Genomic DNA, 26,407 nt, shown 5'->3' with positions numbered 1-26,407 from the left:
CACTATATATATATATCCATCTCAGTGAAAAAATATAAATATATATATTTTTTAGAGGTGTGGGGCCCAAATAGAACTTTTGCTATGGGGGCCCTGTGATTGCTATGTACGCCCCTGCTTGCAGGGCAGTAATAATGAGGGCAATCTGACTTGTTTCTCAGAGCCCGAGGCTCCAGGGTGCCATTGCCAGATTGCCATCATCATAAGTAGTGTATCAGGCAGGAAGGGGGGCCCAGACACAATTCTTGAACAGGGGCAACAAGCTATTAGAGTTCGCCCCTGCCCCCAGCCAGTGGCGTGTCGCTAATAGCAGCACACCATGTAGCTGCTATGGGGCCCGTGAGTCAAAGGGGCTCGCCCAGTGCCAGTGAAGAAAGAGCAGTGGGTGACAGGAGGCAGGAGCCGGCTGCTGCGGCTAAAGCCTGTGCCCGCTGCTAAAGAGAAATTCATAGTCACTGCTCCCCACACCCATAGTCACTCCCACCACTATGCACTGAAGCCAGTGCCGAGAGATGGGAGGGACTATAGGAGTGGAGAGCAGTGAATATTCATTTCACTTTAATAGCGGTCACAGTAGCCGCAGCTGCAGGCTTCCTGCTGTTAGGCGATCACATGTGCCCGCTACTAAAGGGAATGAATATTCACTGCTCTCCACACCCATGAATACGATATATATCAGTGAGCGAGTGAGTACATGGTGGCCATAATGCTGTAGGACTGCATTATATTCTGTTGGGGACTGCATTATGTTCTATGGGGGGCTGCATTATATTCTATGGGGGGTTGCGTTATACTATATGTCAGTATTATATTCTATATGGGGACTGCATTATACTCTGGAGGACTATGGGAGTGTATTATACTCTATGGAGAACTATGGGGAGTGTATTATACTCTATGGAGGACTATGGGGAGTGCGTTATACTATATGGAGGATTAGAGGGAATATATTATACTATATGGAGGACTATGGGGAGTCTATTATACTATGGAGGACTATGGGGAGTCTATTATACTTATATCTTATGGGGCCATAGCACTTGTGCAGCACTATATAGGGCAAATATCTCTATGGAGCATCTTATGGGGTCCTTATTACCCTTTATGCAGGATTATATGGGGCATATTTTAATATGAAGCATCTAATGGGGCCCATCAAACTTTATGGAGCATTATATGAGGCTCCTGATTCAATATGGATATTCAAAAACACTTAACCTACTGATGTCTCGATTAATTTTACTTTTATTGGTATCTATTTTTACTTTTGAAATTTACCGGTAGCTGCTGCATTTTCCACCCTAGGCTTATACTCGAGTCATTAACTTTTCCCAGTTTTTTTGTGGCAAAATTAGGGGGGTCGGCTTATACTCGGGTCGGCTTATACTCGAGTATATACGGTAACTGGATTTGCGCTGCTAGGTTTTTTTTTTATAAAACTCCGGGGTCAAGTGCCCGCCCCCCCTCCTCCCTCCCTCCTTCCCGCCCCCCCTCCAGCAGGGACTGTGGTGGGGGGGGGGGCGCCATTTTTCCGTTCGCCTCAGGCAGCAGAGAGGCTAGGTTCACCCCTGCATACGTCTGAGTCCCATTTTACAAGGGGGGGGCGGACGTAAGCAGCGATGAGACCAACTAACTGGTGCAAAAGCACCCAAAGAGAAAAAATCCTTCAGATAGTAAACAGTACACACTTTGACAAGTGACATATCCCTGAATTCTGCGTTTCAGTCTCTTATCTGCTGCTGTATTCAGATTACATAGCAAAAAGCTGCTGACAGATTCCCTTTAAAAAAAAAATCGGATTACATATTGAGCCCCAGTATAATAACAGAGAACAGATTTTTACATATACATTGCAGTTCTTTAATACATTTAAAAAACGCCCCACGTGTTTGCTAGGTCGTTGCTGTTTAGACGTCACTTTTACAATGACGAATTTCAACGTCTTTTTCCTACAGAAGAAGAACAGGAGGCGGTGAGGATACTGGAGGAGCTGGCACTGGAGCATGATAACATGGGAGGTAAGATTCCCCCATGCATTCGTCCACGCTCCACGAAGTTCCCCTCATTTACATCTTGTCCCAGTATTGATTTGTTCGTACGGGTGGTGACGAATGAATTTTTGAAAATTCCTAAATTTGGGGGGAAGGACAATCTATCTAAAGAGGAGAGAATCCGGTTGCGATATTTACAAGGTTTACCTGACATAGTGCTGAAGCCGGCCGATAAGGGTGGCAATGTCGTTGTGTGGCCTAAAGTGATGTATGAGAGGGAGGTATTTCATCAACTAAATAACACCATATGTTACAAAAAACTTACATATAACCCCCTATCGGCGTTCAGTTCAAAATTGGAGATCATCATTAAAAAAGCACTGGACAACGACGTTGTCACCAGGGACCTGGCCTCGGCACTTATTGTCAGGGAACCTACAATCTCTACACTTTACCTCCTACCTAAAATTCATAAGGATGCCAAGTCACCACCCGGCCGTCCAATTGTTTCAGGGAGGGGGAACTTCCTGGAGAATGTAAACAAGTGGATTGATTATTATCTCCAGCCTCTTGTACAGAACCTCCCCTCCTTTCTTAAGGATACTGGGGACTTGCTGCGCAGGGTTGACGGTCTGTGCTTAGGGGGTGATACTCTTTTAGCTTCAGTGGATGTAGAGTCCCTGTATACCAACATTCGTCATGGTGATGGCCTACGTGCCGTTCGGTTTTTTCTTGGTACATCAACACTATCTCCATCCATCAGGGACCTCATCCTTGAGCTTCTTGAGTTCACCCTCACACACAACTTTTTTGTGTTTAGAGGGTCCTTCTACCTACAGCTCCAGGGCACAGCGATGGGTGCGGCGTTCGCGCCCTCCTACGCTAATTTGTTCCTGGGGCTGTGGGAGAGGGACCTTTTCCTGTCAGACAAACAGGGATCAATTGAGCGCGTCCTTTTATGGACGCGCTACATTGATGACATCTTCTTTGTCTGGCAGGGTACGGCCGTTGACCTTGCGCAGTTTATGACCTCTCTAAACAGCAATGACCTTAATATAAGATTGACCCCTGTGTGGGATAGGGAAAGGATCGACTTCCTTGATGTGACTATACACAAGGATAGATTGGGATACTTGCAGACGGATATTTTCCGCAAGAGTACAGCCACTAACACCCTATTGCATGCTTCATCCTGTCATCCGCGTCATTTGGTACAGGCTATTCCGGTGGGGCAATTTTTACGCCTCCGCCGGATATGCTCTGATGCGGCTGACTTCGAGGTTAGGGCGGGTGAATTGAAACGTAGGTTCCTGGCCAGGGGATATAGCGGTCGGTGCGTTAAGAAAGCATACCATCGTGCAAAATATTCCGACCGCAATAAATTACTGTATGGTCAGGGATCGAGAAAACCTATGGGTAACAATGTGGCGAGATTCGTCACGACATTCAATCCCCAACATGATAAACTTCGTACAGCCATCAAGAATGCTTGGCCTATTTTGAAGGCTGATTCAATAATCACCAAATTTCTTCCCGATAATCCATCTATTGCGTTTAGACGTGCGAGAAACCTCCGGGACCAATTAACACGGAGTCATTATGTGGGTCAAAATATGCCCACATTTTTGGACAGGATGCGGCCAGGAGGTGGGTGTGCTCCGTGCGGTAAGTGTGTTGCGTGCCCTAACGTTGAGAGATGTAATTCCTTTATGAACTCTGAGGGTACGAGGGAATATAACATCAGACAACGCATCTCCTGTGTTTCCCGATACGTGATATACTATGCTACCTGTCCGTGTGGTTTGATCTATGTTGGTCTGACCACACGGCAGTTCAAAGTCCGTATTCGGGAGCACGTATTGGGGATTAGCGCAGCTACTACATGCACGGACGCATCCACCCTCAAAACCCTGCCTCGCCATTTCTTTGATTTCCATCAATGTAATGAGAAATTATTGCGGGTACGGGGCATTGACCTACTACCAATTAATATTAGGGGAGGGAATCTCTCAAAGCGTCTAGCGCAGCTAGAATGTAAATGGATTTGGACATTAGGGACAATCCACCCAAAAGGACTCAACGAGTACTTGTCATTTGTCCCATTTCTGTGAGTTCTCCATCTGTCGGTAATTGTGTGGATTCATTCATGTCATGCACTTTGTGGTTTTATGTATTTTAAGTTTTTAATATTATATTCTAGATTGGTACACGTCATACTTCATGGGTCGTTTGAATATAGGACAAGGATAGCTGCAAACCCAAGAAGACATCTATGATTGGGCTAATTTATATTATTGTGTATGTGTTTTCAATAGGATTGTGCACAATTTTAGGAATTGTATACAAATATGTATGTATTGTCTTTCTTGTGGCTATTATTGTTGTAAATTTTGTGTATATTAATTTTTCTCACACATTTTATGCATTAGATTAAATATGTATGTATATATTTTGTATTGGGGGCAGTATTGTTCTATGGTATATTTTATTTCTTTATTTTGGTTTATTTGTTTGTTTACACACATATTTTGTCATATTTTTTCACTTTTTCGTTCTTTATTACACATTGGTTCTGCTGTAATTATTATATATATGTATATTGTGTTGTGTGTATGTGTATATATATATATATATATATGTATATATATGTGTATATATATATATATGTGTATGCATCGTCTGTTCTTGTGTTATCTGTTTCAGTTGTTTATTTATTTATGGTCACGATGTATTTATATCATATTGTTCAGCTAGCATTATTTAGTTTTTGTTCATATGTTTTCTGTTATATATATTTATGTATATCCATTTGCCCGTCCTTTTGCCCTTCTTCACTATGGCGTCTGCTGTATTTCCGCTTCCTGCCCACCTGTCTGCTCGCATCCCTGGTGTCCGCTGTCTGGTGATGCCGGAGGACGTGGGGCCCCACGTATTTCCGGTTTCCGGATGGCAGCGGTGGCGGTGGATGGCGAGGTAGGCGGGCGGTGCACGCTGCGGCGTCATGTGTTTCCGATGTGGCGGCATATAAATACTGCCACTATCGGGTTGTATCTTACCCCCTGAGGAAGGAACTTTCTAGTGGTTCCGAAACGCGCGTCGGGGTGGGCGTGAGGGCTCCCCACCGTGGACGCACATCAGGTAACTCCTCCTGGCAATATTAGTTCATTATGGGCTGCATCCTGGTTGCCATTAATGGCTTAAATTGTTGTATGTAAATGCACTAGGCATAATTTCATTATGTTTTCTTTCAGGATGGCTAATTTATAATGATGTGCTCCTATAGTATTTATTTATTTATGTATTATTGAAGTATTTGATTACTGTGGTGGTTTTACCTCATGGCCCAATGCGTTTGTGCATTCTGACATTGGTGTTTCCTATTAGCCCCATTGGCTCCTTGTACACTGTTCCTGTATACTGTGGTTTCTTTTAATATATTTAATAAAGATATAATTTTATGGGAAATATCAACTGTGTTCTCTGTGGAATATTAGGATTTCTGTTTTCAGTTGTCCCTTGATTTAGTCCTAGCATACACACTTGCAGCACCAGCATTGGTGTTTATTTGGCTCCATCAATATGCATATTGTAAGTGTGTAAAATGTATGCCACAATATTATTTTCATTATTCACCCCTGCATACGTCTGAGTCCCATTTTACAAGGGGGGGGCGGACGTAAGCAGCGATGAGACCAACTAACTGGTGCAAAAGCACCCAAAGAGAAAAAATCCTTCAGATAGTAAACAGTACACACTTTGACAAGTGACATATCCCTGAATTCTGCGTTTCAGTCTCTTATCTGCTGCTGTATTCAGATTACATAGCAAAAAGCTGCTGACAGATTCCCTTTAAAAAAAAAATCGGATTACATATTGAGCCCCAGTATAATAACAGAGAACAGATTTTTACATATACATTGCAGTTCTTTAATACATTTAAAAAACGCCCCCCGAGGAAGCAATTGTGCAAAACGCGCGTCGGGGCTTTCCTTTCCCACGTTCTGGAGCAGGTTGGTTCATTTTATGTCATGTGAATTCCCTTTAGGGGATTTCTGGTCGCATTTCTTTGTTATATTAGCGTGGTCCTTACCCTATAGTAGGTCTCCTGGTATACCCTTATATTTTGGATCTGTCACTGTGTGGATATGATTCATGGTGACTCCCATCAATTATACTAGCCATTGTGGCTATGGGTTTTGGTACACTTGGTTGCACCTTCTACCTACTTGCACGATGCACTTTATTATGTCCATATTTAGCCTTTTTGACCAAATTCAACTTTTTTTAGCCCACATATATTGATTAGGGGTAACATAATGATCTATTATGGTCTAATATGTAATTATGAGATTTCTTAGTTTAATTTTGCTTACACTTGGTTACCTTAGCTATATTATAGCCACTTTGGCTTTATCATGTGGGTATATTCTCTATTTTTATTGGCAATATGTATTTATTACAATTGACACACTGAATGTATTCTATTTGATACCATTAGTCCACTTCACACAGCTGTAATCTACCTCAATAATCCTATAGAGAGTGACTCTGAGATCATTTACCGTACCTTTACTTGTTTATATATCGTATGTGGTGGCTATTTTGAATTATCCTGCAACCCTGTTCTTTTCCTGTTCGTGGTACTAGTTTTGTCGCCTTCCCCTTTTCTATTGTGTCTTTTTTATTGTATATTATTATTGTGCTTGAGAACTTTTTAGAGCAATTCTAATAAAATTTTCTAATTTTTTTAGCTCCAGTTTCCATTTCTTGTTTTGGGTTTTCTGTATTTTGCTATGGCGAAGCCTATACTTTGTCTGCCTCGTTAGTCGGTTTACTACTTTAATACATTTAGTGTTGTAAACTTTTATTAACTGCTGCTGTACAAAAACGGATTGGGCAGAGATTGCATATGAATTGCACGCGGATGACAAATCGTCTGAATTTTCTGGATGATTTATTTATATGCTTATGTGAACCCGGCCTTAGAGATGTCTGTATTGTAGCAGGACTATGTTACACATTTTCTGAAGTCTGAGTCTGAAGTGTTCCTGCCACACATTGAGGAAACTGACCATGTTCTAAGTCATCATCAAGAGGAATATATTTCTGATGTATACCCAAACAAGCAGCCCGCGTCCATGTGATGATTACGGCCTATTTGTACTCTATGGCTAATGTCTGTAAGCGATGTCAGCTCCCTTTCTAAGAATGGATTATTAATTGCTGTATTGTTAGAATGACGTCTGCCCCCATGGCATTTACCATACAGACCACAAATACACAAAGTCCTTATTTTTCCGGTATTCTAAAATAAGGCAGAAGATTCATCATACAATAATTCTTATATTCAATTCTTCTGCTTTATTTTTGCTTTATGAAGGCGATCAATAACATTACGCCCTTCAGTTCAAATCATGTTTTTATGTAAACTTCCAATGCAAACACAATAAAGCACAAATACATCCAAAGTCTATTAATTGAGCTTTACCTGGGGATTAACATATCTCCAACTTTATCAACTAAAACAGGCCTAAATAAGAAAATGAGAAGTCTAATCGGAAAAGATAATAATTATAGATAATGGGGTAGATGGAACAATATATATTTAAAATGGAAATGCAGTGACAATATGTCCCTCTCTAAGGCTAGGCAGGATAAAGCCACATTAGACAGGCAGGAAAAAAATGGCAATTTTCTCAGAATTGTGCACTCTACTGTATAAGAAATTGCTAGAAATGTTCCACATTATTCCTTACACCACCTCTTGTCTCACTTACACCAATATTTTGAGACATTTTTTTTTAATAATTTTACGTACCATTCCTGCTAGCCACTCGCTTTTCCATGGTTAAGGGAAGTGTAAAAATGTCTAAGACACATTAAAAATTTGGTGTAGCCATGCAAGGCACTTTTTTTTTTTCTCAGCAATTTGGGCCAGAATTCTGACCTATTTTTCCGTGCCAAACACCATATTTATAACAGAGTTTAAATGTGTTGGAAATATGCTGGTAGGACATAATGTATATATTATGTGCAACTTATTTAACTTTCTATTTAGCAAAGGTCCATCCTGAGGTTGATTACCCTCTGCATATTCATATTCATCAAGATACGTGTTTATATAAAAACTGGAAAGACAAATAGCTCAATAGGGTCTTTTCCGGATTACAAAGAAAAGAGTAAAATGGGATTTGCTCACCCGGGGACGATGTGAAAGTCACAACCCCTTTGCTTTTAGATAACGATAGCTGCTGCAGATCCACCAAAACAGAAAGTATACAAACTGGAAGATGGAAATGGCTAAGAATCCCCCGCTGACGAGGATCCAAAATACAATAGGAGACCAGATGCGGTATGGATGCGGTTTTATTTGTGAAGATGAAAATGAGAGTTGTGGGTTGTCCTGATGAAGAGGTATGATCACCTCGAAACACTTTGACAAATACAACTACATCCACACCGCATCTGGTATCCTGTTGTATTTTGGATCCTCGGCAGAGGGGGTTTCTTATCCACTTCCATCTCCAAGTTTGTATATTCATCAAGGTGACAGACACTATGCTAATAACTATGACATACAGTGCACCAAGAGGGAGACTGCAACATTGTTTATCCAGTGCACCAGCTTTAAATGGATTCTGTCAGTAAGATCATGCCACCCCAAACTACATATATGAGGAAGCAGATGTTTGAAAGCTAAATGCATGGACATCTTTATATATTTTATCTGTTGCTGCATTCCTGAGAAATTATGAAAATGAGGCATTAAGTGTTCTTAGCCTGATAGAGCACTTCCCGAGACTCTGCCTCCCCGGGTTATTTCCCCACCTAGCACCAGGGAATTTAGCTTAATTGATAGCTCATTACCTGTGTGAAGTCAGACGCCAGGTAAGGAAATCAGCCAATGAGCCATCATTAAAGCAAAAGAGGGTGGTGCTAGGTGGAGAAACAACCTCAGGAGGTGGAGGCTTGGGAAGTGCTTTGTCATTCACAGAGCACTTAACACCTCATTTGAATATTTACCATAACATATGAGTGACCAATATACCCTCCCTTCTTTTCAATAGCTGACAAAAGCCTTCTATCCTTCTATCCATGGAGTGAGTCTGTCAGTTTCTTAATCTGCTCATGATCAACTTTTTGGGCAGCACCAACCACAGCCTCCCCGACACTGTTCACAGGGGTGTACTGTTTTTCTTCACCATAAAGCTCCTGTTTAAGGGCCCACAAGTTCTCATTAAGGTTAAGTTAAGGTGAGATGGGGCCATGTCATTATTCTGTCATCCTTAATGCCTTTAATGAATAGCCACACAGTGGAGTACATGCAATGGAGCATTGTCATCCATAAAAATCATGGGTTTCTTGACAGATAAAGACTTTTTCCTGCGCCGCTGCTTGAAGAAAGTGTCACCTAAAAGCTGGCAGTAGATTTAGGAGTTGATTTCCACTTCATCTTCAATCCTAAAAAGTCCAACTTGCTCATTTTTAATAATGCCAGCCCATAGCTGTACCCCACCTCCAACTGGCTGGCATCTGAGTTGAAGAGGAGGTCTGTGCTAGATACTGATCCAGCCATGGGCCCATCCATTTATTCCATCAAGAGTCACTCTCATCACTCTCATCTCGTCAGTCCATAAAATCTTTAACAAATCTATCTTCAGATATTTCTTGACCCAGTCTTGACGTTTCCATTTCTATGTCTTGTTACATGGTGGTTGGGTTTCAGCCTTCCGCTCCTTGGCCGTGTCTGTGAGCACTGAACACCTTGTACTTCCGGGCACTGCGAGGAGGTTGCGCATCACCTGGTCTTCTTCAAACCAATAAGCATTCAAGTTTATACAACTTGGAGTTGGAAAACCATTTATAAAAATTTTGATCTGATCAAAATACTCGCCTAATAATTGTGCACCCAGTGAGAAGGTGTCAATAAATGTGCCAATATATGCGGTTTGCAGGGCTTGATCTTACTGACAGATTCTCTTTAAATAGCATCAAGAAGATGTCTATAAATAATATATTATAATATAAGGCATTAGCGGTAATACTCTTCAGGGCTATGGACAATGTTATTGTTTTCATGAAGATATTTACTCATGGGAATTAAGTTTGATTAGGTCACACTGAATGCAAGTAGCATGAGTTTACATAGAGCACTGCACTACTACAGGAGCTCTATTAATTTCACACCAAAACTCTCAATGGCTATCGTGGTGCAGAGCAAGACAGTAGTGGACGCTGGAATGGAAGTCTTTCCTTTTCTGTGATGAGTCCCGCTTTTTTGTTCCTTGAGCGAAGGAACTTAGTTGACGTTGCGGTCACGTGACCATGATGTCATCTAAGGTCCTTCGCGCAATGCATCCTTAGGAACGGAGGCCACCGCTGAGAGCCGGGGGCCGTCGGACGGTAAGTATATCCCATATTTTTTATTTTTATTATTTTTTTTACTTGAATATGGATCCCAGGGCCCGAAGGAGAGTATCCTCTCCTCCAGACCCTGGGAACCATCCAGGACCTCTCCCTGCACACGCCGTACCCGGCATATAAGACGACCTCTGACTTTTGAGATGATTTTCAGGGGTTAAAAAGTCATCTTATATGCCGGAAAATACGGTATATATATAATTTACTGTATGTATATATATATATATATATATATATATATATATATATATATATATATACACTGTATATTCATATATATAATATAGTATTTTTAGTATGTTGATGTCTTTTATTGCTTACAGCTTGTTCACTTCCAAGAAATGCTATTTTCATGATCATCAACAACACACCACAATCTTTGAGTTGGCCGCTTATGGTAACACACACATTGGAAGGTGGCCAGCTCAGTTAATATTAGCAGCAGAGCTGTGAATGTGCAGGGAGCCGACTCCTATCAATATCTCAGCAGATTAGCCTTAGCACACTGGTCTATTGACCATGATTAAATCATGCCCTACTACCTGAAAAGAATCATAACGCTGATAGGACCGTTTGGCTCATTAGGTAAGATGCACATGTGGACTAGGTAAGCTAAAAGTAGGGTGGCACATACCATACATTCTTGTTTAGGTGGTAGCAGGTAGCTTTCCCAGAAGATCCAAATACCGCTAGGATGTCTGCGCTGTGCTCTCTGTCTTCTTGAACAATGCAGACTGATTCTTTTACTTTACTTGGAATAATAATGATGGCCAGATTACCCGACGGATAGCTGCAAGATAAGGCCAATAACCAGTAATCTTATTGGCATATATTTGTGACTGCATGATACACAGATATTCTATGCAGCCTCCGGGCTGGCAGGAGAGAATATTCTGCTGCTCTGCTTCCCCGCTGATAGCATATAGTAATTATTTTATACATACCAATCACATACAGTAGGTTTATTTGCCACCTTTTTGGGGAACAAAAACATTGCTGCAAAAAAATAGCTGCAAGTAGTGAAACATGAAACACACTACAAATAATGGCCTTTCATGTGGTGTTTTTTTTTAATCCAAATTAAGTGCATATTTTGACATACAGTAGTTACCAACAATGTTGTTGATATTTTGGACATTAAGCCTCGTCTGTGGTCCAACCAATGAATGTCTCTCTTCTCAATATCGACCCCCAAAATTTGAATAAATCAACACCATCTTCACCCCAAAATACTCCATTTTTAAATTAATTCCACTTTGATCCCAAGAAATTTTTGACATTACGAGGACTAATTTTGAAAAATCATGACATGCTTTGGGAAACTGTTAAAAGTATGTTTTGGGTGCTCCTCCTCCCACCCAAAAATGCTGCATCTTTTAGACATGTTCTTTTATCGGGTCTTTCTTCATAGACTTCCCTATAGCAAAAAAAAAAAAAATGCAAAAAAAATCCACGTAACATAAGCACAAACGCAAAAATTGGCATAAAAAAGAATGCTTATAAAAAATACATGAAATTCATGCCATTTAAAAAAGGCCACCAAAGTGTATGTGTGAAGGAAGCCTAAAGAACTTATAAGGAACCTTCAAAGGGAACCTGTCACCAGGTTAGGCTGATATAAGATACGGCCATCACCTTTCAGGGCTGATATACAGCATTCTATAATGCTGTAGATAAGCCCCGATCTGAGCTGCAAGAGAAGAAAAATATGTTTTATTATACTCACCTGCAGGGAGATCCGGTCTGATGGGTGTCGCAGGTCCTGGTCCGACACCTCCCATCTTCTTGTGATGCCGCCCTCCCGCTTGCTTCATGGCTCCCGGAATCATTCTCCTGCGCAGCAGTACGTCTTTTCCCTGTTGAGGGCAGAGCAAAGTACTGCAGCGTGCAGGCGCGGGGCCTTTCTGACCCGATGCCTACGCACTGCAGTACTTTGCCCTGCCCTTAACAGGGAAAAGACGTACTCCTGCGCAGGAGCGTGATGCGGGGAACCATGACGCAAGCAGGAGGACGGCATCACTAGAAGATGGGAGGTGCCGGACCAGGACCTGCGACACCCATCGGACCGGACTGCCCCCGGTTGAGTATAATAAAACTTATTTCTCTTCTCTTGCAGGTTGGATGGAGGGCTTATCTACAGCATTATACAATGCTGTAGATAAGCCCTGAAAGGAGGTGGCCGTAACATATATCGGCCAAACCTTTAAGTTGTACATGCAGACCGGTGTGTGAACAGTGTGGTATAGAGGAGAAGCTGAGTAGAAAAATCGATAATTATGTACAGTGAATAGAATGAGAGACTGAACAATGTGTCCAAAAAAGCTCATCCATTGTGCATAAAATCGTTTATGCAAATAAAAAAATGTTGATTAATCTTTTAGAATAGTGTAAAGTAAATGGAGAGTGTTTGCTCTTTCAGTTATTAGACCATCAAAAAGGAGGTGTGGGAATACAAATCCTAAATAGGTCTGGCTCTCTAGCAGTTGGCGTAGTGGAACGAATGCATGTTTGTGTCATATTGGTCCTCATTATTACTGTATGTACTGTTCATGTACATCCGTTAAATTGATTAGAACATCTAATTGCCAATTTGATTAAATGTTCTTTATACACAACAGAAATATTTGTACAGTTCTTTATGAGTTCATGTGTTCGATATACTTAGTATCACATATGGCATTTGGACATTAAACACAAATACACTTCAGATATCATCTGTCCGTCTGAGCATGGGCACGATATTTAATGCTACAATGTAACGATCACTGTCCAACCATTTCATTCACGATTCTCATCCTGTCAAACAATTGCCTGACATTATTTGCAAGTTGTGAGTTATCATCCCATCAATCATTGTTTAATCCCTTAATGCTCAATGACGTATATATCCATCACTGAGCATGTCAGGGACTTTGGAGTGAGCTCAGAGGAAGAATCCGCACCACAGAAGGCAGATGCCGACTACATTATATTACTGACATCTGCCTTCAATGGCACTAATTGGCAAGCTCACCGACTGATGCTGTTAACCTTTTACACAGCAGCATTTAAGTGCCGCAATTCGGCCCAGACGTTAGTCTGGATGTCCACTGTTCCTCCTGCGACGCAATCGCAGGGAGCTGATGGGTTACTATGAAAGCCAGGGGTCCAATCAACACCCCTGTGCCTGTCATGTGATCTCTCCTGTGATGTCTATCCTGTGGTTTGGCATCATAGGAGACTGGAGACTAACAAAGTAAAACAGGAAAAAGAGAAAAAAACCTTTTTAAAAATATGAAAAAAATAAATAATAATTAATGTTTCCAGGTGATTTTTAGTGCAGAATGGATGCAATTAAAACAAAACCCTAAAAAGTTGTGGATTTTTTTTCCCGTAATTTCACCTAACTTTTAACTTTTTTTCCAATTTTTCAGCACATCCTATGATAACATAGATGGTGTCATTCAAAAGTACAATTAGTCCCACAAAAAACAAAACCTCATACGGCTATGTCGGAGGGAAGAAAAAAAAATTAGGGGTCCTGGAAAAATGAAAGCTTAAAAATGAAAAATTGCTTGGTTCTTAAGGGGTTAAACAATTATCTGCTAACAAACCCTAACAAGCGAAGTAGTATTTAGGAGCATATATATACTGTACTTAATTCTCTTATGACACCTCTCTCAACGATAAGCAGTGGAAAACCTGCAGAGGATTTTTTCACACAGGTCAATAAGGCGGCAAAAAGCCCCATGGCGGTGCCACAATAACTGCATATTATTTTCTCAGTTGGCATTAAGGCTGTGTGCACACTTTGCGGCGTGCTCTGCGGGTTCTCCCGCAGCGGAATTGATAAATCTGCAGGGCAAAACCGCTGCGGTTATCCCTGCAGATTTATCGCGGTTTGTTTTGCGATTTCCGCTGCGGGATTACTCCTATACTATTGATGCTGCATATGCAGCAATATGCAGAATCAATAGTAATGTTAAAAATAATAAAAATTGGTTATACTCACCCTCTGACGTCCCGATCTCCTCGGCGCTGCACGCGGCGCTCCGGTTCCAAAGATGCTGTGCCTAGAAGGACCTTCGTGACGTCACGGTCATGTGACCGCGACGTCATCGGAGGTCCTGCTCGGCACAGCAACCCAGACCGGACAGCCGCGTGCAGCGCTGAGAGGTGAGTATATCATTATTTTTTATTTTAATTCTTTTTTTTTTACACTATTTATGCTTCCCAGGGCCTGGAGGAGAGTCTCCTCCACCCCGGGTAGCAACCGCACATTATCCGCTTACTTCCCGCATCGTGGGCACAGCCCCATGCGGGAAGTAAGCAGAACAATGCATTTCTATGGGTGCAGAATCGCTGCGATTCTGCACAAAGAAGTGACATGCTGCGGGTTGTAAACCGCTGCGTTTCTGCGCGGTTTTTCCCGCAGCATGTGCACTGCGGTTTGCGGTTCCCATAGGGTTTACATGTTAATATAAACGCAATGGAAACTGCTGCGGACCCGCATCATCAAAATCGCCGCGGATCCGCAGTAAAAACCGCAAAGTGTGAACATGGCCTAAAGCAAAAGATTGTATCTATTTAATGAGAAAGATATGAAACCATACAAGCAAAGTCACTGGACAAATATGGAGTGCAAAGGATACAAAATTTGTGCACTTCCATCTGGAAATACTGAAAGGAATTTCCTTCCTGTCCTGTAGTATTTTTCGACAAATCTTCCTGGGATTATCTGAAATAAAGCATGAAGTATTGTAATAGTATCAACACATCTAGCTTTCATATTGGCACAACTGCACAAGAGCCATACATGTGACATCTACAAGATAACTAATTGTGGTATAGAGTATTTCAGTGTTGTCATCTTATGTTATATAGTCTGTTGATCCTTCTCGCCACCATTATCACCACATGCTACATAGATTAGACAAAAAATGTATTCTAAAAAGTTTTTTTTATATATATATATTTTTACTGTCCAGATTTTGCAGTGTACTACAGATCTTCACCAACCTGACAAATGCAGAATTATAAATACTGTATGTACCCCTATTCAAAATAGATGTAATTAAAATGGAGGCCTACCTTCAGTTTAAGGAGCCCCAGTTTGGGATTCATCAACTCCTTAGTGGGCTACGTTATGTTTACATTCTTCCTTTTAAATACATACAGCTCTGGCAAAAATTAAGAGACCACTGCAAAATTTTCAGTGTGTCTGATTTTTCTCTTTATAGGTATATTTTTGAGTAAAATGTACATTTTTCTTTTATTCTATAAACTTCTGACAACATGTCTCTGAATTTCCAAGCAATAAATTTATTTTTTCCTGAAAAGGAGAAATGGTCCAAATTAAAAACAAAACAAAACAGTGCTTTTAGACCTCAAATAATGCAAATAAATCATTCATATCAGTTCATAATCATTTAGAAACATCAATACTAATGTTTTAACTCAGGAAGAGTTCAGTTTGTGGAATAACGATGATTTTTAATCACAGCTTTCATGCGTTTTGACATGCTTTCCACCAGTCTTTCATACTGCTTCTGGAGCAAACATTTAAGCAGTTCTTCTTTGTTTGATGGCTTGTGACTATCCATCATCCTGTTGATTACATTTCCGAGGTTTTCAATGGGGTTCAGGTCTGGAGATTGGGCTGCCCATGACAGGGTTTTGATGTGGTGGTCTCTTAATTTTTGCTAGAGCTGTATGTACAATGCCAATTTTATTTGTGCATTATGTAAAGTTGAATTGGATCTTGAAAAATGGAATACGCTCCAGTTATCGTGGTTTGGAATAATTAACACAATTAGAATGAATGTCTTACCCAGCTTAAAATACTTTTTCCAGACCATAGCCATTTACTTGCCTGCCTCCTTCATTTTACATTTTAAGCTGCTATAACTAGATTTATCTGGGCAGAGAAACATCCCAGTTTGTCATTTACAGAGCAAAGCTAAACAGTCAGGTGGGGCGACCATTCCACATTTCCTCCCCTAAAGCTGTGCTTCTTTAGGCACCTGCATCCTAAACTTATTCCATCATAATAGGACCAAGAAATGGGTTGAAATAGACACTTTGCAATATAAATGCAGCACTCTGGCAGCAATATAGACAACAATCACTACTCTTACAGACATTAATACCCTCCGATTCCTCACTAAAAACCTTTTGCTTTCCTCAAGCGAGGCAATAAATTATTCCACCTTTCCTGCACCTCTGAGATTCCCAGAAGGACAGTCAAGCAGTGAGTTCCAACACCTCTTTCCACTGTTCTTCCGTAATCGGCCCCACATCGCCTTCCCATTTAAATTTAGCTTTCAGGGGATGGTCTCCTATGCAAAACTGTAAAAGCTGCTGATAGATTTTTTAAATTAAACCGGTTGTATCTCTTGCCTCCGCTATGGAGTCTAGTAAATAATTTTTCCATATATCCGGTGCCGCACTGAGTCACATATATATTCCTTAGTTGTAGCTATTGAAAGAAGAGGCCGTAAGGCAATCCAAACTCTTGTTAAAGTTTGTTAAAGCTTTTAAGTGTTCTAATTTCTATTAACTGATCTAAGGTCTGAATTCCCCTTGATTTCCAACATGCGAAACCAGTCAATTTGTCAAACTCCACCAGTCGCTGATTTTACAATAATGGGGTAAAATTAGAGTATTCCCTTATCCCTAACAGTGCCTTCCCCATGTTCCACACCTTGTACATCATTGCTAAGGTCAGGGTCTCTCTGTGTACTTACTGCCCACCTCCAGTACGTATCTGGGCGACACCCATTTTTGTCTTGAAGGACGAGACTACATCCTTGCCCATACCTCTCTTTTTTCCCACCCATGAAAATATGGCATCTGTGAATTTATAAAATATTTCCATGGATCTGGAATCTCCAAATCTCCCTCAGTTTTGTCCCTTGCACTTTTGCCCTTGTCTTGCACTATATCAGTTCTCTGAACGATTATTGCACCTTTTCGGAATATGGGAGGGGGATCCAACAGGGGGAATTGTGACGCAAACACAACAATTGTGGCATCAAAATCACTTTAATAAAATTCCCCCTACCTATTACAGACAGAGGCAATTTACCCCACACATTTATTTTGGTTCTAAATCTATCTAGTAAGGGGTTAATGTTTAAGGCTATGTAGTCTTTAATATTAGAACCGACCACCACACCGAGATATATAAACTGTTCCACCCCTTGTATCCGAGCTGGTGCAATTATTTCCGTATGTGGGAGAGGGTCCAGTGGTAATATAGAGGACTTATCCCAATTGATTTTTAGGCCTTAACTCTGACCAAACTCCTTTATATCTGTCATTATTGGGCCAAAAGATGACTATATCACCCATATACAGTAGCATGTCATCGGCAGACAGACTCATAAAAATAATTTTTACATAGACTAAATTTATCTTTATTTCAGAAAAACATGTTCCATATACAAGTAGGTATACAGTTATGTACAATTCCAATGCTCCCATTTAAAGGCATTCCAGACATAATAAATACAGATATATTAGTAAGCAATATACCTCTCCTTCTTACCACTCGGCCTGCAGAGCATAAAGAATATTGTAAGTACTGCTTAAAATCTGACATAAAGAGTGAACTATGTCAAGAGGATTATTGCAGTCCCAGCCTTTAAGATGATTAAGTTGCAAGACAAAAAAAATATTTCCAAGGGCTGGGGACACTAAATCCTCCTCCAGAGCTTTCTGTTTGTCAATTTTGGTATTTATACTTGAAGTTGACCCTTCAGTAGCTGCAGTGTAAGAAAGTGAAGACTCTATAGGCTCTGTAGTGGCCTTCATTGATCTCCAGTCATCATGATGATCATTGAACAACTTTGGGGAGAACTCAAATACGCCTTTAACTCAAGACTATAGAGGATTATTAGGATTTGTAGGCTTTTTGTAGATAAAAAATAAATGGCTTGATCTATCAGAAAAGACCTCAGATCAGAGGCATAGCTAGGGATTTGGTTCTGGTGGGACTTCTGGGTGGGCCCCTAACCAGGTAACCTTGATTACAACTGGGTGATGCACCCTAATAGTGGAGGAGAACCTCAGCAGATGGCAGCGATGTTGCTGAAAATCTCTATACAAAGACCAACACTGATATTACCGCCATATGGTCAGTGGTAGATACTAGCCCTACAGAACATATAAGAGATCGCAGCACAGTTATAGATGGTGACTCACAGCTGATGTTCCTTCTGATGGAATCGTTCATTTTTCCCCTTTTTTCCTTCTGGTCCAGACGGACATGACAACTTTTTCCACAGAAAATACAAAAGGGGCTGACAGCACTCACTTATCTGGGGCGCCCGTTCTTCATCCAGGGAACCTTCCTGGATATTCCAAGACCATCAATATGTAAATGAACAGCGCTCCATCCAGGTGTAGAAGTCTTCAAAATTTATTAAGCCATATAAAACATAGCAGCGACGTTTCGACCATAGACTGGTCTTTATCAAGCTTGATAAAGACCAGTCTATGGTCGAAACATCACTGCTATGTTTTATATGGCTTAATAAATTTTGAAGACTTCTACACCTGGATGGAGCGCTGTTCATTTACATATTGATGACAACTTCTTCCAGCCAGGACTCGACTGCAGAGAATACAACAAAGACACAATTCACATCTCATATTTTCAACACCTTCCACAATGGGACTATCCCCAACCTGCACAAACTCCTCATCCTGTTGGTACCCCAGTGCTGCTGCCGTATGTGACCCTATTACTGCACCTACTGTGTGGTTCTATTACTGCACCTACTGTGTGGTTCTCTGTGCCCTCTAAATTCTAAAGCAACACTCTAGAATATAGTAATGTCCTGTGCAAGTGCCCTAGAAAACAGTGCCCACATTTTGCCCCCTAGAAAGTAATATTTCCCTGTGTGCCCCTTTGACAGTCAAAGTAACCTGAGTTAAACTATAACAATAAGTGTCCACCTTACATTTAACAATGTCCCGAGTCTCCCCCTGTACAGCTCCCCTCTGCACAGTATGAAGCTCTCTTATACACAGTATAATGCCCCCTCACTGTATATATACTGACCTCAAAGTATTCCCCAAACTGTCTGATGGCTCCAACACTGTATGATGGCCCCGTCACTGTAATCTCCACACTGTATGATGACCCCCTTGATAGCCTCCATTTAGTATACTGCACCAGAAAGTCCTCAATATAGTATAATGCAATCCCCGTAGGCCTCCATATAGAATAATGTACTCCCCATAGGCTTCCATATAGTATAATACATTCCCCATAGGCAGACTCTATATTGTAAAATGCATTTCCCATAGGCAGACCCTATATAATATAATGTACTCCCCATAGGCAGACTCTATATAGTATATTGCACTCACCATAGGCAGACTCTATATAGTATAATGCACTCCCCATAGGCAGACTCTATATAGTATATTGCACTCCCCATAGGCAGACTCTATATAGTATAAAGCACTCTCCATAGGAGGACTCTCTGTAGTATAATGCACTCCCCATAGGCAAACTCTATATTGTATAATGCACCACCCATATGCAGACTCTATAGTATAATGCACTCCCCATATGCACACTCTACAGTATAATGCACCACCCATATGCAGACTCTATAGTATAATGCACTCCCCATATGCACACTCTACAGTATAATGCACCCCCATAGGGAGACTCTATATAGTATAATGCACCCCCCATAGGCAGACTCTATAGTATAATGCACTCCCAATAGGCAGACTCTATAGTATAATGCACCCCCCATAGGCAGACTCTATAGCATAATGCACTCCCCATAGGCAGACTCTATAGTATAATGCACCCCCATAGGCATACTCTATAGAATAATGCACCCCACATAAGTGGATTCTATAGTATAATGCACCCCCAATGGCAGCCTCTATAGTACAATGCACCCCCATAGGCAGACTCTATATTGTATAATGCATCCCCCATAGGCAGACCCTATAGTATAATGCACTCCCCACAGGCAGACTCTATAGCATCATGCACCCCCCATAGGGAGACTACATACAGTATAATGCACCCCCATAGGCAGACTTTATAGTATAATGCACCCCCATAGGCATACTCTATAATATTATGCACCCCACATAGGTGGATTCTATAGTACAATGCACCCCCCAAAGGCAGATGCTATAGTATAATGTACCCCCATAGGCAGACTCTATATTGAATAATGCATCCCCCATAGGCAGACTCTATAGTATAATGCACCCCCCATAGGCATACTCTATATTGTATAATGCATCCCCCATAGGCAGACCCTATAGTATAATGCACTCCCCACAGGCAGACTCTATAGCATCATGGACCCCCCATAGGGAGACTACATACAGTATAATGCACCCCCATAGGCAGACTCTATAGTATAATGCACCCCCATAGGCATTCTCTATAGTATAATGCACCCCACATAGGTGGATTCTATAGTACAATGCACCCCCCAAAGGCAGATGCTATAGTATAATGCACCCCCATAGGCAGACTCTATATTGTATAATGCATCCCCCATAGGCAGACCTTATAGTATAATGCTCTCCCCATAGGCATACTCTATAGTATCATGCACCCCCATAGGAAAACTCTATATAATACAATGCACCCCATAGGTAGAATCTATAGTATAATGCACTCCCCATAGGCAGGCTCTATATAGTATAATGCACCCCCAATAGGCAGACTCTATAGTATAATGCACCTCCCCATAGGCCTCCATATAGTATAATGTACTCCCCATAGGCTTCCATATAGTATAATGCATTCCCCATAGGCAGACTCTATATTGTAAAATGCATTTCCCATAGGCAGACCCTATATAGTATAATGCACTTCAAGAGGGAGACTCTATAGTATAATGCATCCCCCAAAGGGAGACTGTATAGTATATGCACCCCCATAGGCAGACTCTATAGTAAAATGCACCCACCATAGGCAGACTATAGTATAATGCACCCCCCATAGGCAGACTCTATAGAATAATGCACCTCCCATAGGCAGACTCTACATAGCATAATGCATCCCCCATAGGCAGACATCCAGCTCCCTGCAGTTAGGCAGCGGAGAGAATGACATAGGCAGTCATTCCCTCTGAACAGAATAGAGCGGACGAGAAGCAGCTGCTTTGTTGATGTGACCTCACAGGAAGCCACACAATCACCGGCAGGAGAGGTTTGTGACTACTCTGAGCTGGCAGAGATTGGCGCCGGACAGAACAAATGGGTAGTTACTGCCTGTAAGAAAAAAATAAAATAGTCCTGGATAACCCCCTAATATATCTTATCACAGTATTTATATTTTTATTTCTGAGAGTTCTTCTTCTCCATCTGCCTCCTGAACTTATCATTCACTCTAAAAAACAGCTGTCTATATGAGCATGTAGGTCATTGGAAGAATAAAATGTTACATTGATATCTGCAATCCAAAGTTTTATTCTAGAGAAATCTGTGCCTTTATCATTATTATTATCTAAATGAGCTGTTAAGATCTATAGGCAGGACACAAATCTCTCCAAGAATCTGCCTCCAGAGCTTATTATACATTAAAGGGGAGTTACCAGTGTGAGACATGTAATGACTGACAGTCTGCCCTCCTGATCTACATGTCTCACACTGGTAACTCCCCTTTCATTTAAAATAATCTCTGGAGGCAGATTCTCAGGGAGATCAGTGTCCGGCCCATAAATCTTAACAGCTCATATTAAGGAAAAAGTGGATTTCTCTGGAATAAGCCTTAGAACTGCAGATATCAAGGTATCATATTTTTCAACTTTCTGTGACCTGCATGCCCATATAGACAGTTTAAGAGCGTTGATCCCACTAACAGATTCCCTTTAATACTACAAAGTAATCGAGAACTTACCGTATCACTAGTGAAGTCATATAAGGTTGCCTCTTGATCAAAAGATTCTGCATCAGAAGTTACTTCTTCATTATCTGGAGGAACTGTCCAGCTGTCTCCCGCAGGAGGGGCATTGGACAACTGGTAGGAAATGGTTTTCATGGGCCTCCCATCTGTCATTAAAAGGTAGACCATCAAATACTGTGCATCCATTGTCATATAAGACATACCTTTATTAATAATTGCAGAGAACTTTTCTTGAGGTTCCATAACTAAATGGTTCTCTTTGATCCTGTCAGAATACTGACAAAGTCAACTTTTCTTATTTTGTCTTATCTAAATCTAAAGACAGTCTGTGGTACAGGCTTTATAGAGGACAGGCATATGTAGTTTTATACTAATTAATACTATACGATAATAAAAAGTTATATAAATGTTGTCTGGTCTCACAAAGTAGAGTCATTGACAGCTCTCCCTTAAAATCACATAGGCAATATTTTACAGTAAGTCTAAGCTGAGTGGCATCCTCTCTCTCCTATGCTGTCTTCAGATGTACAGTTGCAATCAAAATCAATCAACCCCCCATGCAAATTCGATTTATTAACACAATTTCAAACTTTTTGCGCTTCACAATAAATCAAGCAAACAAGAACAATTTAAATAGTGCAACACAACTAATAAAAGTGTTTTTTTCCAAATTCATCACAAAATTCCACTTGTAATGAATACTGCACTTTGAGACTTATTCTACACGTTTATTAACTACAGTGCTAATTAAAGAACCCTATAGATGTTATGATCTGCTGCAAATGTGATGTATTGTCAGACATCAGCTTCTGGCAGTGTCCCTGAGATATCATCCCATTCCTACTGGAAAATGTCCTCCAATTTGCTAATATTCTTGAGTTGCGTACTCCAACATCCTTCTTCAAGCCCACCAAAGATTTTCTGTGGGGTGAAAATCAGGCAGTTGAGGACCTCTCCAGAATTTTCCAGGACTTCTGAAACCAAACCTTGATGGACTTTGGGGTATACTTGGGATCACTGTTCTGCTGGAAGGTCTAATGACAGTTCAGCTCCCTCGCAGATGGGTGATGCTTTCTCCTAAGATTCCCTGATACTTGGTTTAATTCAGATTGTCCTCCACACGCTGCAGGTTTCCAGTGCTAAAAGAAGCAAAGCAGCGCCAGAGCATCACAGAGTCACTGCCATTATTCACTGTAGTCAGGTTGTCAGCATATGCTTCATTCTTTCTCCTCCAGACTTAACGATGATCCCTAGGTTTGACACATTACAGTTTTGTTTCATTGTTCCACAGAACAGAATTTCTAAACTAACGTTTCTGGTGCTTTTGGTTCTATAGAGGTGCTGGTTTTGGAGTGCAGACATTGAGACCTTCAGAATTTACTATATGCTCTACTATGCAAACTGAAACCTCGATGCCTGCTGCCAACAAGTCTTATTGCAGGTCTATTGCAGTCACTGCAGGTTGGGATCTCCTACCCCCTCAGAATCTGGTGGTGATAACCTCCTCTTTCTGCCAAGTAGTGTAACCAGTGTTCTTATAGCTTTGATCTCGTATCTCTAGGTAAATTCAATGTGTTTGTACAAGGCAATGATTTTATCTCATAATATTTTGGACCATTCTCCAGACAATTCAAAATTATTAGTGAACTGCAGGCCTCTGCCTCTGCCCATGAGGCATAGTTATTTAATACAGTTATACCCCTATTAATCTTAAGCTTAATGTTTTATAAAAATTGTTTTTTTTGCAACAGCTATTTCAGTTTCATATATCTGATAACTGTTGGACACAGTAATGTTTCTGCCTTGAAATGAGGTTTATTGTACTAACAGAAAATGTGCAATCTGCATTCAAACAAAATTTGACAGGTGCATAAGTATGGGCACCCTTATTTTCTTGTTTTAAATACTCCTACCTACTTTTTACTGACTTACTAAAGCACTTTTTTTTTGGTTTTGTAACCTCATTGAGCTTTGAACTTCATAGCCAGGTGTATGCAATCATGAGAAAAGCTACTTAAAGTGGCCACTTGCAAGTTGTTGTCCTGTTTGAATCTCCTCTGAAGAGTGGCATCATGGGCTCCTCAAAACAACTGTCAAATGAACTGAAACCAAAGATTATTTAACATAGTTGCTCAGGGGAAGGATACAAAAAAGCTGTCTCAGAGATTTAACCTGTCAATTTCCACTGTGAGGAACATAGTAAGGAAATGGAAGAACACAGGTACAGTTCTTGTTAAGGCCAGAAGTGGCAGGCCAAGAAAAACATCAGAAAGAAAGAGAAGAAGAATGGTGAGATCAGTCAAGGACAATCCTCAGACCACCTCCAGAGAGCTGCAGCATCAACTTGCTGCAGATGGTGTCACTGTGCATCAGTCAACTATACAACACACTTTGCACAAGGAGAAGTTGTATGGGAGAGTGATGTGAAAGAAGCCATTTCTGCAAGCACGCCACAAACAGAGTCGGCTGAGGTATGCAAAAGCACATTTGGAGAAGCCAATTTCTTTTTGGAAGAAGGTCCTGTGGACTGATGAAACCAAGATTGAGTTGTTTGGTCATACAAAAAGGCGTTATGCATGGCGGCAAAAAAACACAGCATTCCAAGAAAAACACTTGCTACCCACAGTAAAATTTGGTGGAGGTTCCATCATGCTTTGGGGCTGTGTGGCCAATGCCGGCACCGGGAATCTTGTTAAAGTTGAGGGACGCATGGATTCCTCTCAGTATCAGCAGATTCTTGACAATAATGTTCATGAATCAGTGACAAAGTTGAAGTTACGCAGGGGATGGATCTTTCAGCAAGACAATGATCCAAAACACCGCTCCAAATCTACTCAGACATTCATGCAGAGGAACAATTGCACTGTTCTGGAATGGCCATCCCAGTCCCCAGACCTGAATATCATTGAACATCTGTGGGATCATTTGAAGAGGGCTGTCCATGCTCGGCGACCATCAAACTTAACTGAACTGGAATTGTTTTGTAAAGAGGAATGGTCAAAAATACCTTCATCCAGGATCCAGGAACTCATTTAAAGCTACAGGAAGCGACTAGAGGCTGTTATTTTTGCAAAAGGAGGATCTACTAAATATTAATGTCACTTTTCTGATGGGGTGCCCATACTTATGCACCTGTCAAATTTTGTTTGAATGCAGATTGCACATTTTCTGTTAGTACAATAAACCTCATTTCAAGGCAGAAACATTACTGTGTCCAACAGTTATTAGATATATGAAACTGAAATAGCTGTTGCAAAAAAAACAATTTTTATAAAACATTAAGCTTAAGATTAATAGGGGTGCCCAAACTTTTTCATATAACTGTATGTTTGCAGTGGGTCATAACAGCCATAGGTGCTCTACTAAATATTAAAAGTGATTGTCATGATGGGACTGAATAATAAAGTAATGCAAAGTTGTATTTTGTGTTGAATTTGGAGAACTCACTTGTATTAGTTGTGCTTGAAGTGTTTCAATTGCTCTTGTCTGATTTGTTTATTGTGGACTGCAGAAAGTTTGTACATTTTGCTAATAATCCTAATATACAATTGGGGTATACAATAAGCCATATTGCACTAATACCTGTCACCATATAGCATAGACTGTCCGGTCTATATATTTTTTGATGTACAACAGATAATGGCCTGTGAGAACAATGACACAACTTCTCTGAGAAGTCCATTGACAAACTTCTGGCTTCCATCCACTGTGCATCCAGAAATAGAAATTTCCAGCAGCTCTTAAATGTTATTAACAGATTGGGCATGGAGATTACAGAACACATTATAACAATATATTACATTTTGGCTGATAATGCACTTCTGTAACATAACATCCACAGCGGCTCCAGGGTAAAGCTTCAATTGTTTCTCATTATCCATTAATACTAACAATGTTAAAAGGGGATTTAAACTACATTGATATTAATGTCCTATCCTTACAAGATCGTGATGGTCCAAACCCACCACCCCAGTAATCATCTTTTACCAGCTCTGTTAAAGGGAACCTGTCACCCCCAAAATCGAGGGTGAGCTAAGCCCACCGACATCAGGGGCTTATCTACAGCATTCTGTAATGATAACCTCCCATCTTCAAAGGATGATGTCCTCTTCTGGTC

At 40.8% G+C, this 26,407-nt stretch overlaps 1 protein-coding gene across 1 annotated transcript in view; it reads right to left on the bottom strand.

Moving 5' to 3' along the window:
• ERICH6 (glutamate rich 6) overlaps positions 1–26,407 on the bottom strand; it is an 85,362-nt gene that overhangs the window by 8,733 nt on the left and 50,222 nt on the right. The window contains exons 10-12 of the mRNA XM_077290761.1: positions 22,285–22,436; positions 15,044–15,129; positions 11,047–11,202 (exon numbers count right to left, since the gene is read on the bottom strand). Of these exons, the coding sequence (XP_077146876.1) occupies positions 11,047–11,202; positions 15,044–15,129; positions 22,285–22,436 (394 nt within the window). The remainder of the gene's footprint in view (positions 1–11,046; positions 11,203–15,043; positions 15,130–22,284; positions 22,437–26,407) is intronic.

Source organism: Ranitomeya variabilis, chromosome 2 (assembly GCF_051348905.1).
Source record: "Ranitomeya variabilis isolate aRanVar5 chromosome 2, aRanVar5.hap1, whole genome shotgun sequence".
Taxonomy (NCBI): Eukaryota; Metazoa; Chordata; class Amphibia; order Anura; family Dendrobatidae; genus Ranitomeya; species Ranitomeya variabilis.
This window is presented reverse-complemented; position numbering and strand designations above follow the sequence as displayed.